A 26,777-nucleotide genomic window follows, 5' to 3' on the forward strand; every position below is an offset into this window, starting at 1 on the left:
GCTGAGCGCGGTCCCCTTCCCTTCCCCCCTCCCTCCCTCTCTGCTCCCTTTTCCTGCTCTGCCTCCTCCGCAGCCGGACCAGCTCCCTCCCACATCTGGCGGCCAAGAGACCCTTGCGCTCCCGCGCACACTTCCCTGGACCGGCATCCGGCAGAAAGCGCCCGGAGGGGCTCGGGGCGCTCGCGGGGTGGCCGAAGCCGGCTCCTCTGTCCTCCCCGACGGCTGGGGGGAGGGGGGGAGAGGCCGCGCGCCCCCCTCCCCGGTGCCAACTCCCCCTGGCGGCCGCTCCATGGGTGTCGCTGGGCCGCGCCATGCCTAAGGGGGCGCCGCGATGGGCCAAGGGGACGAGAGCGAGCGCATCGTGATCAACGTGGGCGGCACGCGCCACCAGACGTACCGCTCGACGCTGCGCACGCTGCCCGGCACGCGGCTCGCCTGGCTGGCTGAGCCCGACGCCCACAGCCACTTCGACTATGACCCCCGCGCCGACGAGTTCTTTTTCGACCGCCACCCGGGCGTCTTCGCGCACATCCTGAACTACTACCGCACGGGCAAGCTGCACTGCCCCGCCGACGTGTGCGGGCCGCTGTACGAGGAGGAGCTGGCTTTCTGGGGCATAGACGAAACCGACGTGGAGCCCTGCTGCTGGATGACTTACCGCCAGCACCGCGACGCCGAGGAGGCGCTCGACAGCTTCGGGGGCGCGCCCCTGGACAACAGCGCCGACGACGCGGACGCCGACGGCCCCGGCGACTCCGGCGACGGGGAGGACGAGCTGGAGATGACCAAGCGCCTGGCGCTCAGCGACTCCCCCGACGGACGGTCTGGTGGCTTCTGGCGCCGCTGGCAGCCGCGCATCTGGGCGCTCTTTGAGGACCCCTACTCATCCCGCTATGCGCGGGTAAGTGGCAACTGCGCTTTTGGAAGAATGGGCGGGGGGAGGGCCGAGGCCCCTGCCTCCCGCGGGGAGGGTGGATTTGAGAACTGGCACGTAGGGAGTTCAGGAGCGAAAGGGGTGGGGGGTGTGCACACCTGTGAGAGAGTGTGACTTGTTGAGGGTGACTCGTTTTGTAAGTATGGAAGGTCTGTGTCTGTATTTCTTGATTTAATGTGTATGCGCGAGTGTGGATGGGTGTGTTGTGTGGATGAGTAGATTGTGTGTGCATATTTATGTAAATGTGATGGTGTGTATTAGGGTGGGGAAAGTATGTAGTGGGAATGGGTGCGCACGTGTGTGTTTGAGTGTGTGTGTATTTGTGTCTTTGCAGATGTGCACCGTGGAGGTGTCGGCGGTCCTTTAGGTTTTAAAAGGGGTGGGGGGAAGAACTGGAGCCTGTCTCCTTCCCAGGTAAGGGGCATCTGGCACCACCAGCCCGGGTACACCAAAAAGGGCTGAGGCCCATCTGCTGCTGGAGACACAATGCCTCTCCCCAGGGAGTAGCTTCAGGCCATTCTGAGAAGGCTGGAAAGAGGGAATCTTTCTGGCTAATGAATAGCTTGGTAGCTGGAGTGGGGATGGGCTGTGGGGAGGGGAACGCAGTCCCACTGAAACCTGCTCCTGGGAACGGCGATTGTCCTTCCCGGTCAAAAGGGGAGGATATTGGAGAGGGCCCTTTAGCTCCTGCCTCTGCTTTCTCTGGGGCTTTTGGGGGCAAAGAGGGAGTCTAAGAGGGGATCCTTCAAGAGGGAAGGTGTGCAAGAGGTGGGTGTGTCTTCATAGGCCACTCCCTTTGCTGACAATAGCTTGTTGCAGCGGAGAAAGGGCACCCTGTTGCTGACCTTGGCCCTCAGATGGCCTCTCTGAATCAGTTTCCTCATTTTTAAAATGAGAGAGGGAGTCTGGTGAATTCTAAGGCTCTTTGCCGTTTCAGTAAACCTCAAAAGGAGTGACCCCGGTAACAGCCACCTGCCCTGAGGCATCCCTGCCTTCCCTGGGCTCTGACCTCTGAGACCAGAACATAGCCTAAAGCATGACCGGGAGGGAGAGTTGGAAATTTAAAACCCCTCCCCCATCTATGATCCCCCACAGCACCCCCCACCAGGCAAACCACTGCCTCTGCCCTCTCTCTACTGCTCCATGTCCCCTCCCTCCTGCTTTTTGGAGTCCAGTGGGGGGAGGATGGGGCAGGGAGGGAACAAGTGTGTGCACCCAGCTACAGAGGACAGATGGGGAAAGAAGAGTAGGGGGCACTGAGGGGCCCACAGGCAGAGAAAGATTATGTTGAGGCATAGGCCTGGTAGGTTTGTCATTGAGTTATAAACACTCGATGTTTCAGCAGGTCAGGGTCTTAAACCTTAAATCCTAGAACAGGTGTGTATGTAGGGGGGAGGGGATAACAGAGAGAAAATGAAACCCCTCTTGTCACTGAGAACCCTACCCAAGGTCACCCAGGGGACCAGAGACCCAGCAGACTAAAATCAGGTCTCCTGGGACCCCATCCTTCCCTTTACTAGTCAGCAGCTCCCCCACCACTCCCTAGAGTGGACTGGGACCAACCCTCCCCTCAGTCTCCTGACAGAGGCCACCTTAGCAAGGGATTATGTAACTGGAAGCTGAGTCTGAGCTGTGGGGAGGGGCTGCAGGAGGGGGACTGGGAGGTTGAATCACCACATGTTGGGGTGGGGGCATGTTGGGCAAAGGCCTGGGTTGGAGCAGCTGCCATTCAGCCCACATTTGACCTTGGGCAGCACCTTACCACTCCTGGTCTTGGAAGCAATGAGTAGGCCCAACTTCTTCATTGTCCTCTCAACCTCCTGGCTCCAGAGAAAGAAGCTGGCTCCCCAATTTTCTCCCGTCGAGCTAGGCTTTAGAACTCTAACCCAGGTCCCTGAGTTTCAGGATAGGTAGAGGTAAATGGGCCATGACAGGCCCTCCCCTGTTCATTCCTTCTCTCTCTGGCCATTCTAGATTTTGGGGTTGCCTTTACCCAATGCAGATAAGTGGGCTGGTGTGGTTTGGGGTGATGTCGGTGTACAAAACCTTATAGAAAAGTCCTGATTCTTCCCAGGAATTGTCTAGTTGAACAGCAGACTCTAAGGGAAAGGCTGAGCAGTAGGAAGGAGAGAGAGGTGGGTTAGAAGGTGCCCCTTCACCCCAGCCTATCAATGCCACTTTCCCCGGGGCCTCACAGAGTTTTCCTACTCCCTTTGGTGACAGAAGAGAATACTGAGGCCCATAGGGGGAGGAGTCTTCCCAAGGGCATGCAAGAACAGCCGGCAGAGCTTGGATTAGAACCCAGGCTTCCGAGTACACACTCCGGCTAGCCTAGCTGCATTGCGCTGCCTCTCTGCGGCTCATCTGCGCAGAGACCAGCCGCTGGCCGCCCGCCCTCCCCCATCCATCTTTGCTCTGCTGCTGCTGCTGCTGCTGCTGCTGCTGCTGCTGCTGCTGCTGCTGCTGCTGCTGCTGCTGCTGTCACCTTTGTTTACCCCTCCCCTACGTGGGCCCCAAGCCTCCTCAAATTGATGGGTGGAGAATAAAATTTTTATTCTACATTTTAGACCAGAATCTGTGTGCATGTAAGATTGTATATGTATGTGAAATATAAGCTTGTATGTATGAAAAAGAGAGATTCTATGTGAGTGTGAGAGGCTTCACATGTGAGAGAAAGACTGTGTGAGAAAAAAAAGACATGTGAGACTCTGGGTTGGGTGTATATGTGTGCCTGTGTATGACTGTCTGACTGTGTGAGAGATTCTGTGAGTCTCTCTATCTGAAAAATTCTGTGTGAATGTGAGAGAGTCTGTGTCTTGAAAGATGGACTTTGTGTGTGAGTATGAGACTGTGTGGGAGAGAGAGGGTATGTAAAGAAAGACGGAGTCAGCATGTGTAAGAGATGCTATGTGTGTGAGAGAGATTCCTCAGAGTGTGTGAGAGACTTGAGGTGAGCGTGCTACTGCGTGAGTCTGTGGTGGTTGTGACAAGTGTGGAACTATAGATGTAAAGCCGTGTGTGTGTGTGTGTGTGTGTGTGTGTGTGTGTAAAGCTGCATTAGACCATCTGTGTGTAAGGCTGTTTGTGTGTGATAAGACTTAATGTACATGAGACTGTGTGTAGATAGACTAGTGTGAGCTTCCTGTCTGGGACTCCATCTCCCGGGACTCCTGGGCTGCCTTAGTGAGGGTTTGCTCCTCACTTCCCATCCTCAGTCGAGACACTGCTCTAGCCTGGGCTAGTTGTTGGTGCCTGGACAAGGCAGTGACCAACCCACCAGGGCCTTGGTGTTGGCCCTAGGAGATTGGGGCCATATGATGTCCCATCTGAGTTCTTCAGGGGTGACAGTGCTAGCTGGAGCAGCTGGCTCACTGGGCACCCTCTCCTCTGCTTTCCTGGACCCCCAAGCTGAGGGGGTGAGAGATGGAAGGTGAGTTGGATAGGCTAAGCCCAGCTTATATTCTGGGATGAGGTGTGGTGCCCCTGGCACACAATATGATGAGGACTAACGATGAGATAAGAGGTATGGAAGAGCTTTCTGGGCTGGTAAGAACTGTCCCAGTGGAGGTAATGCTGGGACAAGCTTTGAGGAGGAAGTAGGAATTAGATAGTTAGATGGCAGCGTGCAAAGCACAGAAGCAGGAGAGCTGACAGGGCTCTGTTGGGGCAGCTGGGACTTGAAACCCGCCCTCATCCTTGGGGGCCAGTTTTGGTCTGAGCCCCTTGGCTTTCAGCCATCACTTACATGTTGTCATCAGGAACGGGACGTGGCCATGGGTCTGCTGTGCTGCAGGTACATGTGTGTGTGTGTGTGTGTGTGTGTGTGTGTGTACTTCTCTCCCCCAGAGTCACTTCACTTCCAATGACAAGCAAGTGCCAATGACCCCAAGTTGGGATACCAGGTCTCTATGCCTTTACCTTATCCCCCCGTCTTTGGGACTTGCTGTCTTGTGACTCCTCCCCAGTCCCCTGGGAAGGAAATTCACTTGGTGGCCAGAATGAGCCAGGTGGTGGCCCAGCCAGAGATGTCTGTTCTTCCCTTAGGCCCCAGAGTACACAGGACTGAGTCTTGGCATGGCATGCGGACAGACTGAGCACAGAGTTGCTCTCCAGGTCCTCCCAGGCAGCTCAGAGCCCTTTCCCACAGGTCAGGCCCACTTTGAGTCATAGTAACAGTCGAAGGAGACCCATGAACCTGGAGATGGGGTGGGGCACCCCACCTACTACCTTCTACAGTGTGACCCCATTCAGTGTCCTCCTTCTCATGACGCTTTACAGAGGTCCTCGTGTCCTTGAATGAATGATACCCTGACATGCTTCCAACTGTCCCCCAGCACCTCTTCTAATCATGATGATCACAGACAGGCATCTCCTAGTCTCTCTCTCAGCCTCTTTACCTTTTTACCATAATGATAGAAGCTACCCCAGAGAGGTAATGGAAAGATTAACTGAGCTAAAATTTGGAGAACCCTGAGTCACAGGGCCTGGCATGCAGCAAGTGCTCAATAAATGTTGGCCCTGTTATTACTCCTATTGGTTGTTTTATCAATTTACCTCCTGGCTCACTAGACTCCCTCCATTGCCCTCTGCCTCTATGTCCACCATCCTGGTTTAAGCCTCTACCATTTCATTCAGACTCCCCTCTCCAGCAGCCCCTGACTGTTTTCCCATCTCCCACCTGGCCCCTCCAGTTCACTCTCCACTTGGCAACCACAGAAGTCTTTTCAACTCACAAATCTGTCAGCTCACCACCTGGCCTGCTTTACACCCTTCAGGTGTTTCCCCAACCCATGCTGTGTCCCTTCAGGCCCTGCCTGCCTCCACAGTCTCCTCTGGCCTGGCTTTCCCCATTACTCACTAAGCTCCAGCCACCCCTTTCTCTTTTTCCGCAAGTCCCAGGTCCCCCTGCATCAGGGTCTTTGCATATCCTGTTCCCTCTGGAGCTCTCTTTCCTCCTGGTTCACCCTTCTTCATCCCTCACACCCCATCTCATACATCGGTTCCTTGGTGATACCTTTCTAGACTCCACAGGCTGCATCAAGGCTTAGAAGCAGGGTGCTTTCCTTCAGAGAAGCTGACTGGTTTGTAAAAAAAGGTTCAATCAGCAGCCCTCTGGATTCAACTTTGTCTCCTGACTCTAAGCATCTTGTGCGCACAATATAACAGGAGCTACCATCATGACAGATGAATAAGTTGAGGCCAAGGAAGGAGTGTTCTTACCCAAGGTCACATGCAAGCGGGTGACTTGGGGGACTGATTCAGGTCTCTAATGCCCAGCTCAGTGGTCTGCAGCACTCATCTGCCTTGTGATACCTCAGGGTGTTTGGAGTCTGGCACTCTGGGGACAGGAGTCTGTGCTCCCTGACTCTGGGCAGGAAGTCTGGCATCTGCCAGAAGCTTTGGAGGAGTTTGGCTTGAGCCTTCCAACAAGGGAGGCAGGTTGTCTCAGATGTGGGGGAGGGGTGGGGCAGGGGATGGTTCCAGGGCCTGCTGCCTGGGCCAGGGATCTCTGGGCCTCCCACAACAGCTGAATATAGTGCCATGGCTATTCTGAGCAGTCCCATGACCAGTGTATTCGCTCTGGACCAAAAGGTCAGGGCCTCAAGCCTCTGCCTCTCATCAGCCCGAGGCCAGCCTGGCCAGCTCCCTGGCCTTAGCTCCTGCTTTCTGGGTGCAGGCTCAAAGGAAAAGGTGGACCTGAGAGTCTCCAGGGACAGTTGGCTGCCCAGTCCTTATTCAGGGGAACCACTTGGCTGGAAGGGCCCACCTTCCTCTAGTATGGGACTGTTGGAGTGGGTGGCTGCTCACGGATACCCCCAGTTACTCCTTTTATCCAGTGGAGGAGAAACAGGCTCAGAGAGAGGAAGACACTTGCTCGAGACCACACAGGAAATCAGTAAGACTCAGACACACAGCCCAAACCTCTAAACACAGGGCCTGGCTCTCATTTTTAAAAGAACAACAAATTCCACCTGGAAATGTTCTCCTCTTACCTGTTCCATTAGTTCCTTCCCTGAGGGAGATCAAATAAAATCTGCCCTCCCAAGCCCTTCCCCCGCTGCCTCACCCCACCCCAGCCCCCCACCCCAGCTGACTGAGACTTCTGCAGGTCAGTCAGCCCAGATTTGGCCCAAATCCTATAAACAGCTACGATTTACTAAAGCACGTACTATGTGTCAGATGCTGTCTTAAGGACTTGATTTACATTTTCCCATTTAGTTCTCACAAAACGTCTATGGAACTATATCATCATCATCATCATCATCATCATCATCATCATCATCATCATCATGCAAACATCACAGATGAGGCCGCTGAGGCACAAAGGGGTTATTTATCCAAGGCCACTTAGCCTGTGAGTGGTCCAGAGCCAGCATTCAGAGCTGGTTCTGACTGGCGCTGTACAGTACCACCCCCTGTCGCTGTTCCAGGGGTGTCAGCTCTACTAGCTGCTCATGGCCCAGGCTTGGGTTCAAATCTTGCTCCCTCCCTCCACCCCCCCAAACACCCAATAACCTGTCCAGGAATCTTGCTCAACAAGTTCTGGTTCCTAGACAATGGCAGGCAGGCAGAGAAGGGGCTGTCCTGAGTTCTGTGGCAGCCTCCAGGAAGAGGGCTATCAGTGGGGGCTCACCTGCCCCCACCATCCATGAAGGCCCCAGGACTCCATATGGAAGGCGGGGAGATGGCTGAAGGCTCAGAAGGGACCCTGTACCGGTGCTGCTCCATGTGGAATGCTGGCTGCTCCTCAGCTTGACCTTTGAGGCCTTCTGCTCTGGAATCCGACCATTTCCCCTGCTGCTCCCTTCTACCAGGCTCCTCCCTGGCCTCCTTGTCTCAGTCCTCGTTCCAATCTCCAGTTTTTAGCTCTGTGCTGTCCATTTTGCTTTCTGCTGAACATGAAAACCTGGCCCTCAGAGTACCTACTGCTCGTCCTGGCTGCCCCTGCTCCCGCTGACCCCGCCTTGGAGATGGAGGGGTCTCAGTTGGGCAATGTGTCACCAGGTCTGCATGATTCAAGCTAGAGGTCAGTGGGTTAGTTCTGGAGGCCTGTGACAGGAGACAGGCAGGCCCTCGGGGTTAGAGAGCAGTCCAGACGTATGGGGAGATGAGGCCACAGACGAGATTCCAGTTGTGAATATCAGGCAGCTTGGCCCAAGCAAGGTCTGTGGCAGGCTACGAAGCCAACCAGGCGCCTTTGGGCAAGTTCCATCACCCCTTCAGGCAGCACTTTCTCCATCTATGAAATACAGAGGTCATTCTGAATGACCACCAAGGCCCTTCCAAGTTCTGATGCTCCAGGAGTCCAAGAATTCTAGGCTTCAGCTCCTCAGAGGCGCTGTGGGAGCCAAGTTCCCCTGTCTCCTTCTGTGCCTCGGCCCAGCTCCTCTTCAGGACACAGCTGAGCTCTCCTGGCAGGGAGCTGGCACCCAGGAGAAGGAGGTCTGAAGAGCTTCCTCTTCTTTCATTTCTTCCTCACCAGCTCTTATTCATTCATCCAGTTAGTCGATCTTTGAAGGCATAGTAATCGTGGCCCTGCCTGGAGTCAGCCCTGGTGCCAGGCCCCTGTGAATCCTCATGGCACGGTAGTCTCACCTGTAGGTCCCACACCTGTAGGTCCACCTCTTTAGGGTGTGCATGCTTTGGTCTAGTGGGTGGCACCTCTTACCCTGCTCTCCAGAGTAGGCTTTTGACTGCGCCCTCCAGGGGCAGTAGAGAGATACGCTGAGAGAGGAGAGGACATGCCATGCCGTAGGGGCTTGAGCAGGTCAGTGTGTGGGGCTCACTTTGATGGTACAGGGGTGCTGGCGTGAGGAAGGCAGTGAGCAGGTGCTGTGCTGGATGGTGCCAGGGCTGAGGCTGGGCGTTGTGCCAGAGGACTCCCACCCATGACTGACCTGCATATTACCTGAGATGCTTCAAAAGGACAGACTCCTGGCCTCTGGGAATTTGATTCCTAGGGAGGGGTCAGGGTGTTTACTCCACTCCTGGGTGACACCAGCGGTCCTCCAGGGAGAATGTGCCGTGGACCTGGGAGCATGGCCCTCTGACCAGCAGCATCAGCATCACCAGGCACTTGTTAGAAATGAAGCACCCATCCCAGGCCTTCTGATTCAGAATCTGCATTTGAACAAGACCCTCAGATGATTCATATGCCCATTAGATTTTGAGAAATGTTAATGCAGGCAGCAGTTCCCAGTGGAGGGGAAGGATCAGGACATGAGGGGCCTGGGTGTGCATGAGTGCAAGCTTTCCTTGAGCCAGAGACCTCAGCTCAGGGTGATGGGCTGGGGTGAGAGCTCGTCTCAGTAAATGGCAACCATATCAATCTCGTTGCTCAGATTAAAAACCTTGGCCACATCCTAGACTCCCCTTTTTCTCTCCCACATCACAAATCCTGTCATGTCTGGGTTGAAAACATACCCAGAATCCCACTACATCTCATCACCTCTCACCACCTTCCTGGTTGAAGCTGCCTACCATCCTCTCTCCCTGTGGAGACATCTGACCTTCCTGCTTCTGCCCTCACCAACACCCTCTCCACATGGGACCAGGGCCATCCTGGTTAATGCAGGTTGGGCCGAGCCAGCCCTCTGCCGTCTGTCTCCCTGTGGCTCTGGTCTTGCTCAGGGGAGAAGCCCAAGTCTGCGCAAGGGTAAGAGGCTACACGGGAGCTCCAACACCCAGCCTCTCCTGCTGCCCTTCGGCCTCTCCTTTTCCCTCAGCCTGGCCTCCTTGGTCTTTTGCCAGCCAGCACACACTTCTGTCTCTGGACCTGCGCTCGCTGCTTCTTCCACCTGGAGCACTTGCTCATTTTTGCTCCTGCACCTCCAGTCAGATGTCACCATCTCCAATTGTACCTTGCCATTCTTTCCGTTTCATCCTTTTCTCTCTTCTCCTTGGCATTTACCACCATAGTTTACCTGGTCTATTATCGGTTTTGCTCACTAGAATGTAAGCTCCAGGAGGACAGGGATTTTTGTCTCTTTTACCCATTGTTATGTTGCCTGGAGCCTGGCAGTGGGTGCTAAATAACTATGGAAAGCATGAATAAGGAGGCCAGAGTTCAAGAGCTGGGTCAGACAGCAGCACCACGCCGTTGAGCCTGTTACTGGCTCGTCCTGCCTCCCTTGCCTCACCTGGGAACACAAGTCCTCTACCCCTAAAACCTGGAGCAGGATTGGGGATGCAGAGGCTGAGGCACTGCTAGGAGTACTGAAGTGCCCTAGTCAAGGTGGGGGACAAACCCCAGTCAGGAGAGTGTCCCACTTGCTGTTGTCACCTCCTAAGGCCAGATGAGGGTCTCCACACCCTGGCCTCTCCATCTTGCCAAATTCCTCCTTCACTCTGCATCTGCCCAGTCACTACCCACCTGCAAAGCTGAGAAACTGATCGCCAGCACTGGTATACACACACTCTGTAGACAGTGATGGTGTCAGGACACTAAGTGCACAGGTCCACCTGGTCCAGACCAGCAGCAAACCCTTCCCCCCTTCCTATTGTCCACTTTCCTCTATTGTTGTGATTGAGGAAAGTTCTAAGCATTAGTTACTGACTGGCTTTCAGTACAGACTCTCCCCCTCAAAGGCCTTGTTTGTTTTTGGTTTTTTGTCCCAGATCTCTCTGCTTTGAGCCCCTAACCTCTTTCAGTCACATGTTTGTAGAAAGTGGATGGGCTACTCAGCTGGTTCCCACTTCCTGACACACGACCTTGACCTTGGCCATTTAACCTACAGCCCCATTCACTACTAGGGACATGGCCTCTTGAGCCAGGAGGCCCTCGTTCAAATTATAGCCCTATCACTTCCCAGCTGTGTGACCTTGGCCAAGTTCCCTAACCTGTCTGTGCCTCAACACAGGGATATTAATAGTGCCTGACTCATAGGGAAGTCGGGAGGATTAAATGTGTTAAGTACTTAGCCCAGAACCAGAACATAATAAGTGCTTAATTATTGCGGGTTCCATTATCTTCTTTGCACCAGTGCTGGGCTCTCACCTGTTCCCCATATGCTTTTTCATCTCCCAGCAACTGACTGTCCTTTCAAATAACCTCTCTAGGGGTCACCTCACCTACTTTTTCTCCCTGGGCCCCCTCTTTCTGAGTATGTCTCCCAGAGGCTAGATTTCAGGGCTGACACCCCAGGAGGCAGACCTGGATTCTATCTTGGTTGTGCTATGTGCCATGGACAGGCCACAGGCCTCTCTGTGCCTCAGTCTCCCATGCTGCTGTAATAATGGGGAGCCCCTGTTCTGCTTCCTTTCCCAGGTGTAGTGGGGAATGAGGGAGATGGATGATGGAACCTCTGCAGTGGGGAAGGAGCATCGATTTTGGGCCTTAATGTGGTACCAAGCCTGGGGACCCGAGATGCTGACCAGTGTGCCAGTGCAGTGGGGCAGGTATGCCGTGCATCACAGCTTGGACACTAAAATGCCTCCTCTTTAAAGGGGTTGCTCAGGCATAGAGAGGAGTGGCAGCAGGGGCCAGTAGACATCAGGAGTCACTGGAGCCTAGAACTTCGGGCCCGGGGTTCTTGTTGGTTCCAGTGGGCAGGACCCGCTCTGCAGTTAGGCTGCCCCGCCAGGCTGACGCCAGACTGGGTGGGATGAGCTAATATTAGCCAGGGCAGCCCTAGACAGCCGGGGCAGCTGAGCTCAGGGGGCCTTAGGAGCCGGCCTCACTGGGCCAGGCTCAGATGCTGCTCCAGCCTGGGCCACAGCAGCCAAGGGAAACTTTCTCACGCCCGTGCAGGACCTTGGATGCCCCATTTACCCTGGCCTGACCCAGCCCCTTCATCTGCCACCTAGAAGCCCTGTTCTTGCTTCCCCCTTGGCTCTCACTCCTGCCCACAGCCCAGGCCCACTGCCCATGATGTACCCCTGTCTTACCTCTCTCCATGCTCACCTCTCCCCACCCACAGTGAGACAGCAACTTCTCTTCCTACACCCCTGCTCAGCACACAAAGACAGTCTGAATGTTCCCCTGGCAGGGCTGCTATTAACACTCATTCATTTATTCATTCATTCATTCATTCATTCAACAAATACTTATTAAAAACATGCAGTGTGGCAAGCACTTCACTAGAGGTTGGGAATAGAGCAAAGAACCTAAGAGTCAAAAATCTCTGCCCTCAAGATACTTACATTCTGGTGCAGGAAGAATTAAAAAAAAAGGATACATAGCATACTTAGTGCCTGAGGCAGCGAGAAGTCTGATGGAGATTTATAATGCGCGGAAGGGCTCAGGAAAAGCTGGAGGTGGCAATTTCATCCAGTGTGGTTGAGAAGGCCTCCCTAAGTGGGTGATGTTTCAGTGAAGACTTGAAGGAGGCAAACAAGGGGGCCAGGTGACATCTGGGGGACAGAGGGAATGGCACATGCAAAAAACCTGAGCAGTGCTCGAGGCACAGTGAGCAACTGTGTCTGGGGCTAAGCTGAGGGAGCCAGGAGGCGGTGGAAGTGCAGGGCAGAGCTCCTGTGGCCCTCTGGGCTTCCAGCAGCGGGGTTTGCCTCTGGTGGGGCTCCCTAGGAGTTTGAACCTCTAGGGAATTGAGGGAAGGGGCTCCTGTCTGTCAATAATGGGGACCTCTGTCCTCTCCCTAAAGGCCAGCTGTGCCCAAGGGGATGAAGTGGGGCCACACAGGGCTCCCACCAGGATAAACTGTTCATATCTTGAGCTGTTCTCTGAGTGGTGCGGGGGACTAGAGAGAAGTTGGCGAGGGAACGAAAGGTGAGAGACCCTTCCAGACAAAGCGCTGTCAGCCAATTCCACTCACACAGCCCTGGATGGCGGCTCACCAGGTTCTCCTGCCAGGCGTGCTGAGAGGAGGTGGCTAATGGTCACCAGCCAGGTTGCAGCCCCACCGCTGGGCCCAAACCTGACTCTACTGATCATGAGCTGCATGATTTCTGTAAGTCTCAGTCACCTCAGCTGCAAAGGGGGACGACAAGAGTCCCCACTTGAAGGGGCTGCTGTGAGACCCAATGAGGTAAGCCACAAAAGGCCCTTCAACATGGTACATAACATGACACAGGTGTTCAAGTTATGCCTTATTGTCGTTCTCACCATCATGCACCTGAATGCCCCACAGACGCCTGGAGTTTTGAGTCTACAAATTGGGGTGCTATAACCAGGGAGACTTTGATGGTACCCCAGGGACCTTCTCTGCCCACACTGTGGTAGAGTGGTGAAGCATCCCTCCTGGGGCTTTGTCCCCAGGCAAACTGTGAGCATACTTCAGACCACATCCTCTCCCCAGGGCCAGCATCTCACCACTCAGAGATGAATGTTTTATGTTTGACCTCAGGGGCTCTCTGAGTGCTGTGAGGAACAAGGTCACCCGCTGGGCCACCTGGAGCCAGCCAGAGCCCTGGGCTGAGGGTGGAGGGCTGGGCTCTTGGAAGCCCACATGACTGTCACCTGCTAAGGGCCATCTCTGGGCAACGTGCTTCTCTCCATGTTGCTGGGGGTGCTCCTCACGTGGTGCCGACTCTCCCACACTCCTGGAGCATGATCCTTGGTTTCTGGGCTTTCGTTTCACATCTATAGAGTGCATGTAATGGCACTGCCTACCTCTCAGGGATGTTGGGAGAATCCACCTAAACCAGAGACAGAATGGTAATTCGTCAGGGAGAAAATATGGTTCAGAGCAAGGCCTCGGTCTTGTCTGGCTCTGGTTTTGATCTCCCACCTCTGCCTCAGTGTGGGCTGAGCACATGGCATCTGGCTGAGCTGTTGCCTGGTATGTGAACTAGGGACAAGCCTCAGAGGGGCAGAGCCGCCGGCACAGTGCCTGGTGCATGGAGACACTTACCAGGGGTTCGATCTGGCTGCCTGGAGCACCATCATCGCCCCAGCCCTGGGGACAGATTCCTCAGGGGAGCTGGTATAGGGAGGCCCTGGCTGAGGCGCAGAGTCAGGGATGAAGGTCATGGAAGTCTCATCCGGTGACCCCGCAGCCTCAGGGGCATGAACCACTGTCATCAGTGATATATTTAGCAACACAAAGGTCAGAAATGACAGGCACTGGCTTCCCTTCTAGGCGGCAGGAATCATGTCTCCTGAGACTTGGCTGTCACCAAGTAGATATTTTTTTTTCCTGTCTGGCAGTCTAGGGATCTGAGTGAAAGCCTTGGAGTAAGGAATCACTGGTTTGTGTGGCTCGCTGAGGCTTTCCAAGTCATGGCTCTTCTGAAACCCCGCTGTGCTGCCATTGGAATACCTACACATCCCGTCTCCCCAGACTGCCCACCCTTGGCCTCCATGTGCATCAGCCGAGCCCCAGCATGCCCCAGGTCCTCTATTGCCTGCCTTTGCTTACCTGTTTCTCCACGGAGAATGCCTTTTCTGCTGTCTGTATCTCTGAAATGGAACCGGCCTTCAACTTTGGTGGTCTCTCCTTGCAGGGAGGCCTTTCCTGATAGCCCCTCCTAAAAAGCCCACTCTACCAGAGAACCCTTCCTGTCCTGGATCCAGCTGCCTGTTGAAATACATGTGCCCCCAACTCAGCTGCAGCCACTTAGGAGACCAGCTTAAGCAATGATAGTGCCTTTACATAATACAGAATCGATAAATCTTTGCTAAAGCAATGTACTTTGCAACCACCCTGTGAGACAGAAGAGGTAGATGTTATCCCCATTTTCCTGATGAAGGAAAAAATGACCCAGGGGAATTAATTTATGTGTGCAAGACTATCCAGTTAGCAAGTGATAGAAGAAGGACTCGATGCCAGTTCTCCTTGGGGGAAATTAAGAGGAAAACTTAGAACAGTGGTTGCTCTCTTATGCTAAATGGTTCCATGGCCAAGAATGAGGTGGCTGGATGGACACGTGGATGATGGACAAGTAGATAAAAGAATGGATAACAAGTTGGGTATGTGCATGGATATGGGTGAATGAACGGGAGGAAGGATGTGTGGGTAGATACACAGCGGGTGGGCAGTTTGGTGGCTGGTGAGCCAAAATGGATGAGTGTGAGGATGAATGCTGTAAAGGCAGAAGAATGGGCACCTCTCTTTAGATGAAAACATCCTAGAAGGTGGGACTTGGAAGCTGAGGACTTCATGATGGAAGGGAGGGTCCAGCAGCCCTGCCCACACATGGGGAAGGTGGTTTGCCAGATCCAGGGGGTGGACAGTTCATGGAGTGAGAGAGCTGGGAACTGGGAGCAAGGGCCCACTCTGACAGGTGAGAGCTCTGATGGAGCAGAAGTAGGACAGGCTGGAAAGAAGTTGCAGAAAGAGCTATTTGAGGGGGGAGCCCTCAGGACCTAGGGTTTTTCAGACTCCTGCAGCCACTGGAGGTAGACAGTGAGTAAGGGATTGGCCTCTGAACTCCAGGCCATGCTGAGCATGCTTGTGCTTTCAATCTTCTCTGGATATGGAGGCCATCCTTCCTTGTCACATCCCCCGCCTTGGTGAGCAGGCTCACCCTCTGATATCTTAGCAGGGCCTGCTCAAGGGGAGAGAATGCTGAGAAACAGGCCTTTCTGAAGACCCTGGAATACCCTGGCTCGGGTATACAAGGCATACCATCTTCCCGTTGCTTTTTGCTATCAACACCCCAGGCTGTAGGCACGAGCTCTAAGGCTGTAGTTCTAATTGCCTAGCAAGGGCCAGTAAAGGGAGCACCGACATCGGTAACCAATGGTTGAACTTGGCGGGTCTGGAAGCTTTGGTGCTGCTAGCCTGGTGCAGCTTCTTCCAGCCGGAGTGCAGGCTCTCCGTTTGTACAAGGCATAGTGCCGTGAGCTCTAGGCTCCCTCCCAAAACCCTGCTCTATGTTCCCCAGCACCAGGATGCACCCCCCTCACACACACACACACACATACACTGGCCCTGGTGATCTCCCTGGGAAACCAGGTCCCAATGAGAGTGCCTGGTGCGCCGCAAACTGCTCATTACAGTCACGGCTGCAGCTAAGTATAGCTTCAGCACACACAAGACCAAGACAACGAGGGAAAGTCTTTCCATAAAAAAACCCCGCATGCAAACATGCAAACATCTGCACACTCATGCTCCCCACACTTGGGCATGTGGATGCATACTTGCACCAACAGAAAGTTTCCTTCATTTACTCACACATTCATTTGGTAAGTGTTTGCTGAGGGGCTAGGAGAGTGGTGTCTGGAGTCAGACAGAAGTGGGGTTCAAATTCTGTTACCAACACTCCCCAGTGGTAGGACCACAGCAACTTCTTAAGCCTCTTTGAGCCTCAGTTTCCTTCTTTGTAAAATTAGAATGGTAACCACAACGGGGACATCAGAGGTGGTATAGGGGCAGTGAGATGGAGCATGTAGGAGTGCTAAGGATGGGACCAGCCCAGCACTGACACTGCCCAGTGTCAGTACACAATAGGTATCTTTATCCTCACTGTCAATTGCCTACTGTGTGCCTGATTCTGTGCTGGGAGCTTTCTTTAAACCTGTTATTTTGGGAGTAGTTGTAAAAAGCAATGCCTGGTGTATGATGGACACTCAGCAATACTTGATGATTAAATGAATAAACAAATAAGTGAAAGTTCTATCAGTGGACCACAGATATCCATGGAACTTTCTTCTCTGCCTTGTCTCTTATCCGGGCTGTGTCTTTGATAGGATCTAGTCCTTGCGGATAACACAGGGACCCTAGAGACAGAGAAGGGGCTTGAGGGCCTCTGACCACCCCTCATTTTGGAGATGGGGAGATGGCAGCAGAGTGGGAGCAGGCACTGTGCCAGGCCAAAGTCAGCAGTCAGTGGCAGGACCCAGAGGTGCCACCTTGAGCAAGCCCAACACAGTGGCCTAGCCTCTGAGCCCCTGAGTCTGCTCAGCCCAGCCCTATATGTGGCTTGGGCAGACACATTTAGCCGCTGTCAGAGCCCTGGCTGGATTGTTAGGCAGTCTGGGGCTTCTGACCTGGCACTAAGCAAGGCTCTGTCTGCCCAGGAAGTGGCTGGAATTCTGAGCTCCCTGGGTACAAAACAAGCTTCAGGATTTGGAGGTGCTATCACCATTCCCGACCTTTGAATAGGCCAGCAGCTGAACAGCCTGGGCCATCTCCTCCCATCACACCTCCTCAAAAAGAAAGTGACATTTCCTGGTGCTTTTTTAAGCCACAGGCTGGCTGGGCCAGGCCCGGGCGTGGGGTGAGGAGGGGGCGGGCGATGCTGGGAGTCACATAGCCCAAGTCTCTCCTCACCTTGAGTGATCTCAAGACACTGGGAATAGACATGGCCTCATCTCCTTGCCATGTGTCCCAGATTGCAGTACTGGTGCCAGATTCTAGATTCCATACACAGTGCTGCATGCAGGTTTTGAATTCTACGTACCCATTCCAGCTCTGACCCCAAGGAAGGACTTGGGCTGGTGAACTCTACCATGAGTGCCTTCAGCTCACCAGCCTGCAGGGTGGGGAGGCTCAGTCTCTGAAAAGGAACCTCTGTGCCCTGTGCTCACTGTCCTCAGTCACTCTCGTTCATGGCCAGTGGGAATTAATGTCTTTGTTCACATTTGTGCCCACTGTCAAGAGATGAATGTGATTACGTACATACGTATCCACAAGTCTGCTTTCAACAAGTGTGTCCATTGCCAGTGTAGACAGGGATCTCTTCTCAATATCTGTGCCCATTGCCAGCCCACAAGGTCTCTGCGGAGCTCCCTGGGTACAAAACAACCACTGCCGATGACAATAGAGCTGAATGGTTAGTGCGTCCAAGGCCAGTCACACTTGCTGTCCGTGTGACCAGAGCTATGAAGGCGAGCGTGACATCAGTGGTGTGTACAATGCCAGTGCAGATGCAGCTATAGTGCTGAGAGTCCATGATTGTGCCCACAGCCCAGGTAGCTGCAGGGACACAGGTGCTGGAAGACAGGTTCACATCTGAAGAAGCAAGGGAGTCAACTCTGTTATGGCCCTTATGTAGATAGAAGGATTGAAGCAAGTGGACACAGGTGAGTGTCCACTCCCTTCCCACAGGTGGGAAGCTGTGCTCTTGCTTAACTGTGCTCCTGGAGCCCCAGGAAGGAATCCTCTTTCCCTTCTCCTGGGGGGCATGTGACCAGGCTTTACAGCGGGCCTGCGCTGACCTCCAGCCCCAGCCCTGTCACGGGCCTCAGATCCTCAGGAGAAAGACAAACGTGAAAACAGGTAAATTAGATAAAATGAAGTACCCACACTCTTCCAAGTGGACACGTAAAGTGGGGGAGTGTTATATATGTAAATTATACCTCAATAAATCGGGGACAAGCTAGTGTACTAGAAGACGGTACAAGCTATGTAGGGAGACAAGGGGGTGAGCACAGTAAGGAGTTCCTGGGGGTACAGTTGAGGCTTTAAATAATGTGGCCAGAGCAGGCCTCACGAGGTGGCGAGGGAATGAGCCGTGGGGGTTCCTGGGGACGGGCGCTCGGGGAAGAGGGGCAGCCGGTGTGCAGTCTCCGCAGCGGACAGGCCCAGGGAGCACATTTGAGGAGACGGATATGACTGGAACAAGCTAAGGGGACAGTGGTCGGAGAGGAGCTCGGAGGGGCAAGGAAGGACCAGATCACGTGAGGACCTGCGGGTCATGGTGACGAACCCGGCTTTTCCTCTGAGAGAAATGGGGAGCTGCGGAGCCAAGAAATGACACAATTCCATTTACATTTTGAGAAGCTCATCTGGCTGCTGTGTTGAAAATAGAGTACCAGGAGTGTTGGAAACCAGGAGGGCACCATGAGGTTCTTACCATAATCCAGGGGCAATGGCAATGGCAGAGACGGGCAGGGACAGCTGCGGTGGGCAGTGGGCAGAGTCGGCATTTATTTCCATGCTGAGTCAACAGGATTTCCTTGCAGCTTAAATGTGATGTGACAGAAAAAGGTGTTTCAACGATGATGGTTGGGGGAGCAGAGTGCTCTGGAAGGATGGAGTTGCTCTTTCCTGAGCTGTCCAGGCTGCAGGCGGTGGGGATGGCAGAGGAGCTCAGCTGACACGTTGCGCTGGAGAGAGACTACCAGCCCTCCACCCAGGGACGCCAAGGCGCGGGGGCTGCAGCCCTCAGCGCAGGAGAGGGGCTGGGCTGCAGATCGACAACTGGCAGTGTGCTGTTCACGGCATCCGAGTGGGTATTTAAGCCTTGAAACTGGCTGATCTGCCAAGGGAATAAGTGTAGATGGAGATGAAGACCAGGGCCCGGATGCATAGGACCCTGAGGAGCGGCTGGTGGGGTGGAGGGAACTCGAGAGACTTTGGTCTAGGGAAGTGTGACAAAAAGAGGGAGCGATCAGCTGTCTTGGATGCTGCTGATGGTCAAGGAATGTGAGGACTGGGAATTGGACCTATTCTTTCTGCCTAGAATGTCCTTCTTGAGCTCTGTATTCCCCTAGTTGATTCTTAGCCATCCTTCCAACCTCTGCACACTTGTTACTTCCTCCTGGGAGCCTCTGTCACCCCAAGATTTATTGTTAAAAGTCCATCGAATTCCTTGTGCATTGCCCTCAAAGCCCTTGCCTCCTATAGGTACATATTTGCTTATATGGTTATTTGATAAATGTCAGTCTCCCCTCCCAGGAGCTCTGGCCGTTTTTGCTACACAGACCTGGGATGAGGCATAAATCATTGTTGAAGGGAGAGCAGGTGGGCAGTCAGCTGTGGTCCCACCTGGACTGTGTCCACTGCTGCCACCAAGCTGTTCTTCTTGGGGCCATCTTTTTATTACCTTCCATGCCACAACACATGCACTCCCTGTTGGGAGTCAGGACTCCTGACTCGATACATATGCACAAGTGGGCACTGAAGGGAAATTTTTCCAGTGAATTCCAGTAGACACACCATAGAACTTGGAGCCTCATTTTATCACCTGCCATATGGGGACAATCGAGACTGCCCCGCTGGTGACCCCAGCTGTTGGAGTGCGTGCGTGTGCGTGTGCGTGTGTGTATGTGTGTTCTTATGGAATTAAAAGTGTGAAGTCATCTCATAAACTATTGATGGTTCTGTAAAATACCATCATTACAGAAAGACTATTACCTTCCTCCTAAACTTACCTGGATGGATATGAAAGAGATTTATACATGGAAGCCCTGGAGCATAGTGGATTTGCAATCAGAGAGACCTGGTTTCAAATTCTACCTGTTACTTCCAAACTATGGAGGGTTTTGGTGTTTTTGCATATTTTAACTACTCCAAACCTCAATTTTCTTCTCTGAATTATGGAAGTAATCACCTCCCCCTCAGGGGGGGCTTTAAAGACCCCCTGAGACCATGTTTATAACTGAGACCATGTTTATAACAGACCATGTTTATGCCAGTCTTCATTATTACTTTATAACTTTATAACAATGAGCCTCGACAACGTAAACACTGCTCCCTGAGTGCGTGTGAGGCCTGACAAGGGTGAAGTGTGTGATCCATTTAGGGTCACAGAGAATGCTCGGAGTCTCAGTCACAGATTCTTATTTCAGTTTGTGGGACAAAAACATTTGAGGCACATGAGATGTACTTACAACAGAACCCTTAGAAATAAAGAAGGAAAGAAAAAAATGACAGTTGTATAATGAAGAGAAGGAACGTGATACCGCAAACCCTAGTAAAGGATTCATTCAGAATTGAGCACAAAATTTAACTGAGCTTCCTGGCAGTCAGAGCAATAGAGGAAATATGAAGGGTTTCATAACTAATCATTCACTAATGGAAGAGTGGACACGCACACCAAGAGAGACACACAGCTCTAAGTCCTGAACTGGAAGAGGGATTTCCCATGTGGAATACTGGCAATTCTCCAACTCTAAGAGGCTAATGGGAGAGGATGCTTATGCTCTGGTCTTCAGGACTCAGGTCACAGGAGTAGTTGGGATGTTGGCTCCTGATGGGGCTTTCTGGGGCCCTGACATCTTGCTTTCCTGGCCCAGGGAACAGTAGGGGCACTCTGGATGGCACAGGCCCACTCTCCTAAGCCCCCTGGGCCCTTTAGACCTCCCTGTGACTGACTAAGGTTGAAACCAAGCTGGAGCATCCAGATCAGGCCAGCTCTCCCTGTGGACACCCTGCCTGCTTCCCAAGGGCTATGGGAAGTGGGAGTGGAACACACGGCATCACTGAGAACCTCTGAGATTGTGGCAAGATCCTTTGCCTCTAGTCTGCGGACTCTCATCTGAAAAGCAGTGACAGCAACAAAACCTACCTCACCAGTTTCAATGAGGCCACAAATGGTTCCTGCTTGGAACCAGGAAGCTGCCAGATCGCCCTCCATCTTGTTACCAGTTAGGCCAGAAAGCTGGGAGTTCAACCACGTCTTTGTGTGACCTTGGGTGTCCTTTCGTACTGCCTCTTCCTCCCAGCCCTGAGGCGGGGGCTTACAAGGAGAACCCCATGGAACTGTCAGTGTTACATCACCATCCCCCAAAGGAATGTGTCCCTCAGCATTGGAGGCTGCAGTGCTGGCCTCAGATGCTGCCTCACTGGGGCCGTGACACCCCTGGCTGCAGCTGCAGGGCCCAGACTGTTGGCTCTCATGAGCCTTGTTTGCTCCTGATCGGTTGTTAGCAGACAAGTGGTGGAAGAGCAGAACAACTAGGAGTCAGAGACCAAAACTGAACACATTGCTGCCACTCCCTGCACCACCACCCCATCATTTGGGAGGCAGGGAAGCCTACCCCAACCCCCCTCATCCAAAATGAAGACTCAGAAAGGGGCAGTGATATGTTCAAGGTCACCACCTGAGCCAAGTTCAAAACTCAGGTTGGTCTGATTTCAAGGTCCTGCCATTTCTTCTCCAGCTGCTGCCTCTTTTTTTAACAGGAGGGATTTGAACTCCTTTTGACCAGGGAACTGGAAGACAGGGGAGGATCTTTGAGGGCATTTAAGCATGGGCTCAGAGGACATGATGATGGAACCCCTTGTGAGAGTCCAGGACTGAGTCCAGGTCCTCCTCCACCTTGACAGCTCTGTGACCCTGGGCAGGTCCCAGCCCACCCCCAGTGGGCCTCCCGTACTGCAAGTAGCAACTTTTGGGCCTTTGAGGGGCTCCTGTGTCCTGATGTCCTAGGTTTCTAATGACCACATTTTCCCAAGTCCAAGGTGCTGTCGATCTAAGACATGCCGTGAATTAACTCACAGCATGTGGAGATATGGGAGGAAATGCTATTTTAAGGATGTATATTTTATGACGTCTTCATTACCAATATGTGAAAAATTTGCACCCTGAAGTGAAAGCAACACGGGAAACTCTGCCACCTGAGAATTTGCCAGCTCGGGTGCTGGGGCAGACCTTCTGGATAGGACCGAGTCTAGTGTCATGACAATGAATTCAGGGACATCACCCATGGTTGCTCTGGGAGTCCAAGTGTCCTGAGGCCCTGGACACTGCTTATCCAGCCCTGGCTCCCCCACTGCCCAGCCTGGGTCCTGGGACTGAGAGGGACACTGCAGGGGGTAGGGGGTCCAGCCCAGCCTTCCTGTAATTCTCCCCTGGGCTGAATCAGTAGCCTTTCCCCACATGCACCCCATCTATTGTCTTTTTTTCTGGCAGAGAGAACCCCAGGACAGGGGGCACACCCCCATGCTACTGTGTGAGGGACCAGAGCTGGCATGGAAAAGGCCCTAGACTGGGTCTCAACTCAGAGACCAGATGTCCAGGGTGCCCAGCCAGACTCTGAATCTCTTAGGAGATGAGCCACATTGCACTCGCATGCACATTCTCACACACACACACACACACACACACACAGTCTCTATGAAAGCCCTTAATCACATGCACAGCCCTCTCCACACATGTCCTTACACACTCCTCACACATCCTTATACATACACACACACATTTCTACCACCTACATGAACTACATATACCACTCACAGTGACTATTTACACAAGCACATGGCCATCAACAGGACACACCTTCACCATGTACACACCTACCCCACATTTACACACTGCCTCCCCATCCCGACACTCCCCCCAGCCACAGACTCTCCCAGACAGGCTCACACACAGCCATGTTCTCTGCACACTCACACACCCGTTCACACCCTGCGTGCAGCTCCAGGGAGCTCCTCCCGCCCACTGCTCCCTTGCTGTGCCAACAGGGGAGGGTTGGTGAGGAGGAAGGGAGCCAGGACTGGATGGCCTGGCCGCCTTAGGGTGATGGTGGAGGAATTTACGGATGGGTCAAAAAAATGCCTGCACCCCAAAAGGCCTGCATCCCCCTCAACCCTCCTCTTAGCCCTTAGCCAGCTCGCTACGCTGAGGGCATGCCCCACTCAAGGAAGCCCAGACCAGTGTAATTCAGTTTCCAAATTCAACTCGACTGACAATTTATTTAGGCCAATTGGCCATCCCGCCTGCTCTGCATCACTGACTCCGTGTGGATTAACTCAAACGCTGCACACCCCCGCCGGGCAGAATTAATTAGGCAGAAAAACTGACCTGAAGCCTCTGGGGACCCGGGGGCTGGACACCAGCCAGGGCTCTCCTGACTAGCCCCACTGCCGGTAACCTTTCCTGGGCTCAGAATCCTCCGAAGGGACCCGTGCAGCCCTCGCTGTGCCAGAGATGAAAACGAAGGCCAGAGAGGAACAGTGACTTGCCAAGGTCACACAGCAAGGGAATGGCCAGACCCGAATATCGTTCCCTGCCCCGTGTTAGCACCTTCCTCTTGTTCCCGGAACGCCAGACTGTCAGGATCCCCCGGTGAACTCCTGAACAGTTCTGGAAGGCAAGCACAATTTTCTAAAGATGACTGGCATAAATAATTTACAAACGAAAGTCATAGCACATTTTGGTCATTTTAATACATAGTAGATTGCCTTTCTGATTTATGGTTTCAGGGGTGGGGTTACGATAAAAATAACTTGGTGATTTATAAAACATCTTCTTAAGTCAACAGATCGTTAGTAGGTTTGTCTGACTTTACAGCCAACAGCCTCACCACCCTGGTTACCATAGAAATGGGATGCCTTGCTCCGTTGCCATGGCTACCACTTTCTAGAGCACAATTGGTGGGTCTCTCACAGTTTGTGATTTGGTTCTGGGTTGGGGGGAGAGGCAGGAGCCAGAAACTATCAGCTTGGGTTTATGCTGTGTGATCAGACGATCTTGCCTGTGTTGTTTTGAAATTTCACAGGGTGGCCACTGAGGTGGTCAGCTGGGTGACAGTTGGCCCCCGGGGTGCCTGGCGAAGCTCCTTCCGGGCCTCCATCACCCTGATTGTGCAAGAGGGACTGGCCTGGATGCTGGGTGTGGGGAGCACAGCTGCTATGGGGATGGGCGAGGGGAGGGAGACAAGGCACAGCGGGTGGAGGAAATCGTGAACCCCTGGCAGAGCCCGGGGACAGGAAACCCAGCGCTGGCACCAAGTGAGAGGGCGGCAGGCTAAAGGCACCAGAGAAGGCTGAGAGGGGCAAAGGAAAGAATGAGGCTAGACCCACTGTCCAGGGGGACAGACGGACACTGAGTCAGTCATACCCAGCGGGGGGGGAGGGTGGGCGGTGCTGCCTGGGGTCTGTTATGTTCTTCGTGGGTACACTGTGGTGACCTCCTCTGCAGCATTTGTGTGCCCTGAGAGTCTACACATGCATGCCGTGGGGGTGGGGGGCTGTGAGGGGTGGCTGGCAGCACAGTGCTGCTGTGTGTGCTCGTGTGCAGCCATGTGTGCCAATGCACCCCCCCACCCCAGGCCTGGCAATTGCACTGGGTGTGCTTCTGTGTGGCTACGGGCAGTGCCTGTGCTCGGTGAAGGATGAGGCGTCCACTCTGGGCAGTTGTGCTGTCTGTGGTGACTGTGTCCTCTGGGTGTCTGAGGATTGGGAGGTGGACAGTTCATGTGGGGTGAGCCCTTGTCCTTGCCGGCAGCCCCTACAGCTCTAGGGGTGACAACCCAGGGAGGCTGCAGAGGCAGCTCCCAAATATTACTGACCAGGGCCTACCACACAGGGGTTTCCTCGCTGCGGGTGGTTAGCTGGGCCCAGAAATTCCCAATCCCCGTGCATATATTCACCTCCCTTGGGGGAGCTCTTTGAACTATTGATAGTAGAGGTACCTCTCGCCCTGCCCTCTCTGAATCTGCAAAAAGATGTATAAGGAATGTGGGGGGTGTATAAGGCATTTGGAGGGTGTGTAGAGGATGGATGGGGGTGTGTCTAAGGATGTGGGGGTGTGTATATGGATGTGTGAGGGTGTGTATAAGTCACGTGGGGGTGTATAAGGACGTGGGGGTGTGTCTAAGGAGATGGGGGTGTTTGTAAGGACGTGTAGGGTATGTATAAGGACTGTGGGGGTGTATATAAGGATGTCGGGGGATATAAGGGTATGTAGTGACTGTTGGCATTGATTCCCTGAACAAGGTGGAGTTCACCACTGCCCCCACCCACCGAGGCTACTGTTGCCCCAGGTACTAGCAAAGTCCTGGGCAAGAGGCCCAGGAAAGAGCGCATGTGGAGGGCTCAGCCTGCGGCTCAGCTCACTCCCTTGCCGGGCCAGTGTGTAGGGCGGTTTCAACCCCAAGCTCTTTGCCCGCTCTGGTGGTGGAAAGAGCTAAACTTGGGTCCAAGCCCCAGTTCATCACTAACTTGAAACCCGGGGTTTAGTCCCCAGACATCTCTGTACCTGCTTCCTTTTTGGAACAGTGGGGTTTGTCCACCATCTCACCATGTCAGCATAAGAATGGAAGGTGTAACGCAGGCCATTTGCTTTGGTGCCTTCCTCTCCTCTCCTCTCCTCCCTGTCCTCAGCCACTCTGAGGATGGACAGAAGGGACCTGGGCACTCAGCTGTACGTGCGCTCTGACTTTGGGGGTACTCTGTGGCTGACCTACTAGATACTAAACTTAAGAAAATGTGGTGATCTAAGCAAGACAGCGGCACACACGGCACATTTCTCCTCAGGGCCCACTTGGACTCAGATATTGCTGGGCTCTGCCATTAGGAGAGGCCAAGAAGGAGGGCACCCGGGAAGCCTCTGCAGCACAGGAGACCTGGGGCTCCCCTCTGCTGGCAACTCCTGGGAAGAAGTCCTGGTCCTAGGCCCGGCTTCTGCCATCCCCCTCCCTCCCTTCCCCACCAACCACCACCACAGTCCTTGGGCCTAGGAAAACAAAGAAGAAAGAAGCTAAACTGGATGGCCATGATGGCTGAGAATCAAGATTTTTTTCTACTTAATTTTATAAGGCCTGGTCTCTTCCTGAGCCTCAGTCTTCCCATCAGGACCTGTCCCCTGGGGGGACGCAAATGAGATGGGAGCTCTATAGGTCATGGGTGCACCTGGGAGTGAGAAGGCCCCGGTGACGTCTCTCCCTGTCTCGCTGTTCCAAGGGTCTCCCCAAGCACTAATGAGTCAGAGTTGGAGACAAAGTCTGCCTCCCTCTGGGCAAATTTAAAGACTTGTTGGGCAGGGGGTGGGCCAGGGGCGGGGTGGGGCAGGGGCTTCATTTTCTGTTTCCTAAGGGCATCAGCTGCCAAGAAGAAACACCTGGAGAAGGTGTCCACAAGGCCTACTTAGTGGGGCCATTGAAGGAGGAATGTTCTTTTAGAGTGCTAGGAGCACACTCTGGTGGAAGGAATAGCAGGTGCAAAGACGTGGAGATGGGGGAGGTGCTATGTGGCCAGAAGTAACGGAGAGTTGCATGAGTGCAGCTGTAGGGAGAGGACCCTGGGAGGCCAGTGAGGCTGGGGCACCCAGAAGCTCATGGGCCAGGCTGAGGACTTAGGGCTTTTTACTTAGCATGGGCAGGTGGCCTGGGGAAGCTGGGATTCCAGGAAGCTGGGATGCTTCTTGGGTAGCTGAGTGGAGGATGCATGAAGGAAGGGAGGGAGGGGAAGGGGGAAGGGAAGGATTGTAGAAAAGAGAGGAGGGAGGAGAGAACGAATGCATGAATGGTGCATGGAGAGGTGAGTGG

The 26,777-nt window shown here is 53.6% G+C and overlaps 1 protein-coding gene across 1 annotated transcript in view; it reads left to right on the top strand.

The window, feature by feature from the left end:
- Positions 1–331: 331 nt before the first annotated feature.
- The window catches only part of KCNC1 (potassium voltage-gated channel subfamily C member 1), a 39,505-nt gene continuing 13,059 nt past the window's right edge, over positions 332–26,777 (top strand). The window contains exon 1 of the mRNA XM_054699398.1: positions 332–901. Within this exon, the coding sequence (XP_054555373.1) occupies positions 332–901 (570 nt within the window). The remainder of the gene's footprint in view (positions 902–26,777) is intronic.

The sequence above is a fragment of the Talpa occidentalis genome, unplaced genomic scaffold, assembly GCF_014898055.3.
Source record: "Talpa occidentalis isolate TD23 unplaced genomic scaffold, MPIMG_talOcc4v2.1 talOcc4.3, whole genome shotgun sequence".
Taxonomy (NCBI): Eukaryota; Metazoa; Chordata; class Mammalia; order Eulipotyphla; family Talpidae; genus Talpa; species Talpa occidentalis.